Raw genomic sequence first — 10603 nt, forward strand, 5'->3', positions numbered from 1 at the left:
TACGCCGGCTCCGTCTCACGGGATGCGCTTCCGGTGTTTCAAGATGGCGGTGCCCACCACTGACAATCCTTCCCTCCAGCCTGGCGGCCGATATTGCCTTATCAGTTGCGTTCCGGCTCAGCTTCGCTCCACCGATCTCCGTTTCTACTTCAGCCAGTTCATCGAGGCCGGTGGCTTCCTCTGCTTCCATTACCGCCATCGCCCTGAACGTATAGAGGGTCCGAGCGCTCCTTCCCGGCCAGGCCCGACCTGCTGCTGCCTGGTGGCGGTGAAGCCCGGCTGGTCCCGCCGCTTGGTCCGTATGTACTCGGGAAAGCGCTGGATCGACGCGCAGGGAGAGACGTTGCCCGGCCGGTGCCTTATACGAAGGGTTCGGGTTTCCTTTGACAAAGGTACTGAGAGGCAAGAAGGAGAGGTGCTGGGAGTAGTCACTGCATTTACGTTTGATACATTTGATCTTTGAATAAAAGCATTATGGATGGCACTTACTGCATTTTATAGCATTTTGGGCCCATTGATTTCATTTTCTCCCCCATTTACAAGTCAATGAGATAGTGTCTTTATGTATCTAATGAATTTGGCTTTAGCCCATTACAGTTTATGGCCATGTTAGATCTGTTAGTCTTGTAAATAGCATAAGACTTTTCATGTGTGTTTGCTGTAGTAGATGGACTCTGCTGTCATTCTGAAAAACACTTTGTTCCTTTTGGCTGGAGAGAGTAGAATGAGGCTGAAGCAAAGATATGTAAGTGGTAGACTGATGTAATACAAGTTGGTGGATTACTGCTAAGTGATTTTTCTTGCCCCTTGTGTTTATAATTTTTACAGATGCTGAAACACTCTCCTATAAGACTAAAAAGGAGCTCCGCACATCCTCAAATGAAACTTTCACTGAGGAGGATTTAAAACGGCTTCCTGAACTAAACCCACCATCTTTCATGCCCTGTGGGAATGTGGGAACTCCTTTGAGTGTCTTTTTAGATCTCATTAAAGCCTGCAGGATGCCTTCTCGTGCTATCAAGAAGCTGCAGTTGCAGTTTCCCAGAACTGGCTCTTCTCGCAGGTATGGAAATGTACCATTTTCATATGAAGAAACCGAGACTATTGTAGAAGAGGAACGAGTTTACACAGCTTCAGGAGAGGAGATAACAGAAGGGGGAGACCTATCAAGAGTGAGCACGGCCAATCAAGGCAATGGCGTGGCAGAGAGATACTTGAATGATCCAGAGAGTGAAGCAGAAGCTCAGTTGGATGATGTAAGTAGTTTTTTTTTCTAATTACACAATGTCATGTTATGTGCTTATAGCTGTTTTAGAGATGTAATTATATTATTTTGTAAGGAAGAAGTAAAGGGAAATTCTCTTTCTGCAGTTCTCTTACTGCACATAACTGTGAAGTCTTACTATGAGAACTATTGCTTCTTTTCTCTTGCATGCTGGGAAGTTTTTGCCTCTGCACATGAGTCTGAGAATGTTCTGAACAGTTCCCATTGAGTTCATGAAACAGTGTATCCTGACCTGTTCTTAATGCTTTGCTGACCACATCTACGGAACGTGATTGTTGTATTCTTTCATGTTATGTTCTCTCAATATTAATCTTTAGTTATAATTTAATTAGGAGGTTTCATGCCTGTCTAGTTCCAGCTCCATTTCTCAGCCTTTGATCTATCAGTGATAAATAGTTATATGTAATTCCCGCCTTGTACCTATGTTAACCAATCAGCAACAAGATGCTTTGTGTTTGTATCAACCAATCAGCCACAAGCACACCTGTGGCAATGTTTGTAATATTCAATAAAAGAGAGTTCCCGGGGCTCGCCCCGACAGACGCCTCTCATATGACACCTACCACTCGTCTGTCGTGATTTCAACCCAACAAAGAAGGAAATGTGCTAATACTTATTCATCCTTACAAGTTGGGAAATATGTCATTTTATGAATCTGAAAACTAATGTGACCCACACAAATGAGCCTATGGACTGCATTTTGAATCAAGGTTTTCCCATTCTTCAGGGTAGCAGCTACCCATAATGATAATGTTAGGTAGAAAAGTTGTGCTGGAATTCTTGTACTCTAGCTGAAAAAAATATTTTACTCATTGAAACCTCAGAATTGATTATCTTCTGGGAGAATCAAAACTGTTAATTCTGACATTTTGTAATGTCTCCCTTATTCATTCTGCCAAGCTTGCTTTTATTCTAACTGTATAGTTCCATTAGCCCATCACACTGCAGGCTAGGTGCTTAACTGGAAAATACTTTGTAACCAAACTGAGACTGTGGCAAGGGGGTGGGGGTTGACTGGTTTAATATGAATACTAGTTCACAGCCAAGGGTGACTGCTTTGCACTAAAGGAACCTATGGTCTCTTAAGATGCAAATTGTATATACACATGCATGGTAGAGAAAAGGGTGACAGGAGGAAACTATGGTAAAAGAATGCAAGTAAGATACTAACGATAGAGATGAGATGACCAACAGATAAGATCTTGTTACTACCCAGCCTGGTTCCAGTCCCTTAAAAACTTTTTACTGCCTGTTAAAGATCTCTCCACATTTTGGATCCATTGGCTGGGTGCATAATGATAACTTTATGGCATTCATTAAACCATAAAAAATGTTTAAAAACACTGCCCATCACAATGAAGGGTCTTGGCAGAACTATAAAGGTGAAGGTAAAGGTACCCCTGCCTGTACGGGCCAGTTGTGTCCGACTCTAGGGTTGTGCGCCCATCTCACTTAAGAGGCCGGGGGCCAGCGCTGTCCGGAGACACTTCCGGGTCACGTGGCCAGCGTGACGAAGCTGCTCTGGCGAGCCTGCACCAGCGCAGCACACGGAAACGCCGTTTACCTTCCCGCTATAAAGCGGTACCTATTTATCTACTTGCACTTAAGGGTGCTTTCGAACTGCTAGGTGGGCAGGAGCTGGGACCGAACGACGGGAGCTCACCCCGCCGCGGGGATTCGAACCGCCGACCATGCGATTGGCACGCCCTAGGCACTGAGGTTTTACCCACAGCGCCACCTGCGCAATAAGCTTCTAAAAACCAGTCTATTATGTTTCTGTGCTCCTAATTTCTCCGTCTCCAGAAGTTCAAGATGAGTTCTGTCTGAGCAACCCCTTAGCAGTGAGCTTATTACAACTAGGCCCAGTGAAACTGAGGAAGTGGGCAATGTGGGGAAACTGGCCTGAACCTTTGCTGTATTTGTCCCCACCCCCCCCTTCTGCTACAGGATGACGATGACAGATGCGAAGAGTGGGAGCGGCATGAGGCTTTGCATGAGGATGTCACCAGCCAGGAGCGCACAAAGGAACGTTTGTTTGAGGAGGAGATTGAACTGAAGTGGGAGAAGGGGGGCTCTGGGTTGGTCTTCTACACAGATGCACAGTACTGGCAAGAAGAAGAAGAAGGAGGTAACCCTGAACAACACATCCTGGATTTGATTCTACTTTGTTGCTGAGAGCTGAGATAGAGTGTGCATCAGTGTAGTCTTTGTGAACTCATGGCCCATCTCCAGATAGACAGTTTGCAAAATCCCTCATTAATAAGACATGAAAATGTCTCGGGATTGGTCTGAGACACTTTTGTGCAAAAATATCAAGAACGTAGCCATACTGTTTCCTGGCATACTTCTTGTCTTTCTCTCTACTGGAATCTGTCACTTCTTCCCCTGATCTCTCTTGCTGTTCTGTTGTTTATCCTCCAATGGTCCAAGTCTACTGATATCTTTCCCTGCCCTCTTTCATTGACCACTGTGTGTTTTTTACTTTCCTTCCTGGTGCACAAGGCCTCCGCTCTTCCTTTATTCCCCATGTCCTAAACATAGAGCATGAAAACCCAGATGGCACTGGCAAGAATAAGTTTCTTTTCTCTGCTGCTGCTGCTGCTGCTGCTGCTGCTACAGTAGGCCCTACAAAGAATTATCCAGGGCAGTTCTATCCTCAGTTCAGCATGTCAAGAGGACCTAATAGATTAGGTCATGGTGATTATAAGGGGAATCTTCAAAGCTACATTTGGGGTTAATAGTTATGTCTGCAGTAAGCTCTCTGAAGAGAGGGCTTTCTCCCCATCTCTAAATATTGCAGCCTTAGTGAGAGCTTGTTGTCCTGGAATAAATCCCTGTACAAAAGCCAAGAATGGGGAGGAACGATGCTGAGATTTTTAGGATGCTGAACTCTAGATCTATGTTCAGCATGCCCTGCATGGAATTCATCCTGCAGTGTTTGGGTGTGGAAGAGGAGCATGATTGTAATGTGGGAAAGGGGAGGATGATCTTAATGTAACACTCATCTGCAATGAGCCAATACATCCTGCTTGATGTCTTAACTTTTATTTTGGCAGATTTTGATGAGCAGACAGCGGATGACTGGGACGTGGACATGAGCATCTACTATGATAAAGGTACTTGAGCTAAGGGCTGTTGATCTGTGATGCAAGGAATGGACAGAACCTAAACTAGTGTCTCATTCTGTACTTGAGGCTGCTGTTAATGCATTTTGGAAGCTTTAGCTTCTGCAACTACTTGGCTTGCCTTCCTGGCCTATGTGGGGTGTCACAAACATATTGCACTAGGGTTCCAGCATTTCCACTGGCACCTATCAGTCTTCCAGACACAATTCAAGGTGCTGGGGCTTGTGTGTGTTGTGTTAGTGATCCTGCTGTGCTGTGGTCAGATTTCAGAGAACCTGCTCTAGTATTAGTTGTAATATGACAAATCTTCATAGCTGCTATCCTTCCCCAGTCTGGGGTCTTCCAGAGGTTGGACTACAGCTCCCATCAGCCCTAATCAGTGTGGCCACAGGTTATGGGTGTTGGATATTGTAGGGCAGCATCTGAAGGGTGGCAGGTTGGCTTGCAACATCCTACATACTCCTCTACCCTGGTTGGCACCTTCCTACTCCAACCTCTGAACAGGAACCAGTTCCTTTCTTCACTACCACCCCTTCCAAGCCCTGTTTAGAATTGCCTACCTCATAATTTTGGTTTTTAAAAATAAATGACAACAAATTCATCCCAAAATGGATTCCCACTTCCTCCCAAGCAAGTGAAACTGTTCCAGATTAGTAAAATTTGCAAAGCTTTTACTTGAGCCCAGCATAACAGGTATTAGTCTATGATTTCTCTCATTGTGATTGCTAAGGCTAAAGATGACTGAGAGGGGAAGGACTCTCTTTATGCTATCAATGCCTCTTCTTGTTTAAAAGGTTTATATGCCACTTTTCCAGGCAACTAACATAAAATCAGCAGCGCTTAGTATAACAGAAACAGTTCAATCAATCAGTCCATATTTATTTTGGTCATAGACCAGAAAGTGACAGAAACAGTTAAAAAATGCAGTGGCTATATTAAGGTGGCAAAGCTGCAATGAAGAATTCGTGGTGGTTGCTCTTACAGTCTCTCTCTTAAAAAAGAGATTCTGGACCTATGAACATCTGAAGCTATTTTACACTTAGGCTTTTTGTCCACCTAAGCCCAGTACTATCTGCTTGACTGGACGTGGCTCTGCGAGGTCTCTGTTATAGTCCTTTCCCAGACCTTTTGCCTGCTCTCTTTTTAACCAGAGATGAACCTGGGCCTTCTGCATACACTTGCTCTGCCACTAAGCTCAGGTCTTCATGGGGAGACAATTATAACAGGGTTTCCATTCATTCCAGATGGTGGTGACAAGGATGCTCGGGATTTCGTCCAGATGCGGTTTGAGCAGAGACTCCGGGATGGTTTGGAAGATGGGTCTGTTCTGAGCCAACAAATTGGAAACTTTGAAAAGTACACCAAGGTAAGAATAAAAAAGGGGACGCGGGTGGCGCTGTGGGTTAAACCACAGAGCCTAGGACTTGCCGATCAGAAGGTCGGCAGTTCGAATTCCCACGACGGGGTGAGCTCCTGTTGCTCAGTCCCTGCTCCTGCCAGCCTAGCAGTTCGAAAGCATGTCAAAGTGCAAGTAGATAAATATGTACCACTCCAGCAGGAAGGTAAACGACGTTTCCATGTGCTGCTCTGGTTCGCTAGGAGCAGCTTAGTCATGCTGGCCACATGACCCGGAAGCTGTACGCCGGCTCCCTCCGCCAATAAAGCGAGATGAGCGCCGCAACCCCAGAGTCGGCCACAACTGGACCTAATGGTCAGGGGTCCCTTTACCTTTATCTAAGAATAAAAAAATGGAAGAGCATAGAAACATCTGAACTTATTTTGGTTTGAAAAATCCCTTTTGTAAGAGCCTGGGGGTCTGAACTGCATTAGTGCTTTTAATACAAAGGGTAGGGGGTTGTTGTGCTGTATTGGGTCTGCTGATAATGGCCTCTTTTTTTGGAGTGCCAATCATTCTTACTCTGGTTCTGGTGCTAAGTGTCCTCAGCAATTGCTCTCTTTGTTCTGGAATTGATAGAAGAATCTCTAAAGTAACATATTTTTTTCCTCCCCAGGGTATCGGCAGGAAAGTGATGGAGAGGCAAGGCTGGACTGAGGGTCTTGGGCTGGGAAGCAGCAACTCAGGGATGACTGAAGCACTAGACAACGAAGGCCAGAATCCCAAATGCAAGAGGGGCTTGGGGTAAGTGAAGAGTGTCCTTTTAAAATACATGTAGTCGAGACATTCAGCCTCTCCACCTATATAAAATAAATAAATATAATAATATTTATTTATTATTACATTTATATCCCACCTTTTGTTCAAGGAGCTCTAGGTGGCATGTATGGGTCTTCCTCTCCCCTTTTATCCTCACAGAAACCTTGTGAGATAGGTTAGGCTAAGAGACACTTGTTGTGGGGGATTTGCACCTGGTTGTTTCCAGTCTTGGTTCAAAACTAACCACTACAGTACACTGGCTAAGGGAGGGTGACTAGAAATGATGGTAAGAACAGGCAGCCACCTAGGACCCAGGAACTCTGCCCTTTTCTCACCCCTTTCCCCTCCTCAACACAAAACACTGGAATTTGGGGCAAATGTTGCCTCCATGTTTTCCAGTCTGTTTTCACAGCCCTCCCATAAGCCAAACACTTAGATCATAACTCAAATGAGGAATTCCTTGTCTGCAGCATTTCAGAACGATTTCCCCATGGACATCTTTCATGAAAGCAAGAACATTTATTCAGGCCTGTTGTGTTTTGTTTTTTAACACACCTTTGCTAGTAAGCCTCTTGCTCATTTAGCAGTTGCTCTGAGCAAAGTTTTCATCTTTTAAATTCTGATCATGGATTCCACAAACATATGGTCAAATTAAATTCCCGTTCACTCTGCTGTGTCTCTGAAGACTTTGTTTAAAGCATTTTAATCCCACTCTTCAGACAAAAAAGGCTCCCAGGGCAACTTTCAGAGGTTGATAGGACAGTCCCTGCCCTCAGATGTACCCTGTAAATGACAAAGGGACTGGAAAAGCGACTCAGTGCACTCTTTTTTAGAGTTCTTGTAATGACCTGCAGCATGTGTTTCTAGGAGAGGAGAAGTCAAAAGTTACTTGTCTTTCAGCAGAGCTAATGTAGAAGGCCTGCAGTCCCATATTCATCCCTCTTCTTTATTTTTATTTTTATTTTTCATTTCATTTCAATACTGTACTGCTTTATATTTTTAAGAAAAGAATCTCAAAGCTGTTTAGAACCTACATTAACACATCAAATAAAACAATCCAGAATAAAACATTAGAGAAGAAAGTCAAATATAAAGTAAACATTCAAAGCAACATAATTAACAGAAAACTAAAATATTATCTTAAAACATTTCACAGTAAAACATTACAAAGGAGGTCAACTACAGAATGCACATTCAATGCAGCAAAGTTAACAAAAAAACTTTAAACATTTCAAAAGGAAACATTACTAAAGGAAGTCAAATATAAAACACACTTTTAAAACAGCATAATTGACAAGCAAATAAAATATGAGTATAGAGCAAATCTGCTGCTGTTGCTTTCAATCCTTCCGGTGGTAGTTCATGGCAGGTGATGGCTGTAAAAGCTCAGGCTCGGTGATCTGGTTCTGTACTAAAAGAAAGCCAAGGTAGTCTTTGGCTTCTTCAGCAGCCTCGTACCCGGAGTCAGCCAGGGCCCCACCCTCCCAGTCCACCAGTCCAGGTGAGAAAAGACCTGCATGGCAGGGAGCAGGTCTTCCAGCTTCACAGCCAAGAATGGCTGCTGTAGATGATAACTAAGGGAAGAGGAGCCTGGTGGTCTTCCTGCAAAGCTGATGTAGAGGCTTTGCAGTCCAGTCTCTCTCCCTGTGCCTGATGGAACCTTTCTTTCTTTTATTGCTTTTCTATAGGTACCATGGTGAGAAGCTCCAGACTTTCACCAAGCCCAAGAAGCCTCGTGGGGACAACAACATCCTCATCTCCACCATCTATGATGACCCATATCCTGTGGATGCAGAAGAGCAGCTGCTCCGGCGCCAGCTACCAATCAGTATGAAGCATCGCCAAGATGTGGCATTTCGCCATGCCATGCATGGTGTTCATCACAATTCCAGTTCCTCATGAAGGGGCTGCTAGCCAGGAATGGCTTTCGGACTATGTTGCAGCAATGTTTGCTTTTGCAAATAAAATTTTTTTAATTAACAAAAGTTGCCAAATAAAGGGCAAAATGTTTAGTATTTATTATTTAGGGGTTTTTTTATCAATATGGGTGCATCCTGGTGCTTGTAAGCTAAATTAAAGGGTTCTTGCTTGTGTTTCTTTTGGGTTACCACAAGATCCGTGCTGCACTACAGCATGCCTAGCTACCAGTGGCCTTTTTCAAGAATAATGTCCTCCATGCTCCATTGCTCTAATGCAGAGAACCATTCCTAGCAAGAAATAGGAGAGGAAAGCAGTATTTGTAGTGGGGGGTGGGGGGAGTATGTTGTTGCTGTGGAGAGAAGAGAGAAGTGGGACTCCTGGATGAATAAATACAGAAATTTCCACAACTTTATCAGTGGTGCAGTTTTAACCTTACTGGACTGGGAGTAATAAAATAAACAAAGTGGTCTATAATATTTCTTAGAATTTCTTCCAAGGAAGCATACACAGTGTTCTGCCATTGTATTGTCTCAGCAACCCCATGAGACCTTAGAATCACTCCAAAAATGAGATCCATATTTGAGGAGTAATTTGAGGCCAGGCCTCCCTGCTCCAGGTCTGTGCTGGGTGGTGTTTAGCATGCTAAAGCCACCATGGATAACTTTAATGGGGTTTTATGGTTTATCCTGCCCTTCAAGTTCCTCAAAGTAGCCTGTGTGATGTGTTCTGCTGCTCTCATTTTGTCTTTGCCAACAACCCTTTGGACTTCTATGAAGAATGTCAAGTTCTTCCATACAGCAGGTCTCACCACTATGGAATATGGTCTATGGACTAGATGTATGTCAATTCACCTTCCACTAATCAGTGCATTTCTGTGTTTTTATTGAGTTCAGTCTTGAACCAATTGCTCTGCATGCCAGAGCTCAAGATTCTATCACCCCCACACATCTATTATGTTTATCCCACTAACATTTTGCACTTGCTCCTTGTTTGTGTGTGGAGAGGGGAACACGCAGCTGGTGCTAACTAATGAATAAAGAAAACATTGGGAAATAAGCTTGCAAAGCATAAAGAAACCCCTGCACTGTAGTATAACAAGACATATGTAGAGCTTCAGAAAACAACAGGCAAGGCTTTTACCTTGCATGATAAAATCAGGACCAATGATTAAAGCTTGCAGACAATAATTCCAATGTTGTTGTAGAAGGCAATGTCTGTATCTTTCACCCACTGCTTAATTTCTAAAATAAGAAGCGTTGGGTTTCAAATATACCCCAAAAGCCAGCTCATACTGGTCCTGGCAGCCATTTCTGCACGTGACTGACCAGGGTGATGGGAAGACATTCTACCCATGCTTAGATGCACATATTTGCATAGTTTCTGCACAGCTCCAAAGGAAATTTGGAGGTCAAGCCCTAGTGAGTGCTGGCAGAAAGTCAACCCTGCCTAAGAGCCAATGATGTAGCCATAAATAATGACAGAGTGCCTATTGCAGGAGTCTGCAATGATGTGCCCCTGGACACCTATCCTTCCCAGTGCTTTTTCTTCTGGAGGTGTTGCCTGCTTTTTCATTATGTTTCACGGGCTTTGGAGAGAGTAGATATTTTGCCTGTTTAGTGTATCAGGTTCTGAGCATCACAATCCCACCCACTCCTATGTGATGTAAGTATTTGTTGGTGCCCATGAGTGTCTTACATTTTCCAAATATGCCTCTGGTCTCAAAAAGGTGACCTATTGGAATAGAATTATTCCCACCCAATGGTCATGGAGAGTGGGGAGAAAGGGGGTTGAATACATTGAAGTGAGGATGACCCACACAGTGTTTGGAAATGCAACATATTCCCATGGCCATTTGGTTTCATCATTTTCACATTTTCCAGTAAACAAAGGATAGCAACTCCTTCCAAACTTCACGGCTTTTACTACGCGCTCTATAATGGCTGCCATGCCCCACCTCCGTCTTCAGAGAGCACGCCAAAGGCACAAGTCATGTCAACTTCTGCCCTCCAAGTGGCGCTCGCCGCTTAGTTAATAAGGACGGAGTCCCCATGTTCGAAAAAATACGCGCGGAACCTTTGTTTATCACTCCTCCTTTTCCCCTCCGGATTAAAATAAGAG

At 44.0% G+C, this 10603-nt stretch overlaps 1 protein-coding gene across 1 annotated transcript; it reads left to right on the forward strand.

The window, feature by feature from the left end:
* Positions 1-8550, forward strand: GPATCH3 (G-patch domain containing 3). The gene is made up of 7 exons (XM_081018266.1): positions 1-392; positions 829-1256; positions 3233-3413; positions 4342-4401; positions 5655-5776; positions 6423-6550; positions 8254-8550. Exons 1-7 carry the CDS (start codon positions 23-25, stop codon positions 8465-8467), a joined length of 1503 nt encoding a protein of 500 aa, XP_080874392.1. The 5' UTR covers positions 1-22; the 3' UTR covers positions 8468-8550.
* Positions 8551-10603: the final 2053 nt, after the last annotated feature.

The sequence above is a fragment of the Podarcis pityusensis genome, assembly GCF_964106645.2.
Source record: "Podarcis pityusensis genome assembly, chromosome: 8".
Classification (NCBI taxonomy): domain Eukaryota; kingdom Metazoa; phylum Chordata; class Lepidosauria; order Squamata; family Lacertidae; genus Podarcis; species Podarcis pityusensis.

Excerpts from the sequence above, each read along its gene's own strand:
- GPATCH3 (XM_081018266.1), top strand. The coding sequence starts at position 23 with ATGCGCTTCCGGTGTTTCAAGATGGCGGTGCCCACCACTGACAATCCT. Across the intron at positions 1,257-3,232 it reads CAGAAGCTCAGTTGGATGAT|GATGACGATGACAGATGCGA; the intron begins GTAAGTAGTTTT and ends CTTCTGCTACAG. Across the intron at positions 5,777-6,422 it reads ACTTTGAAAAGTACACCAAG|GGTATCGGCAGGAAAGTGAT; the intron begins GTAAGAATAAAA and ends TTTCCTCCCCAG.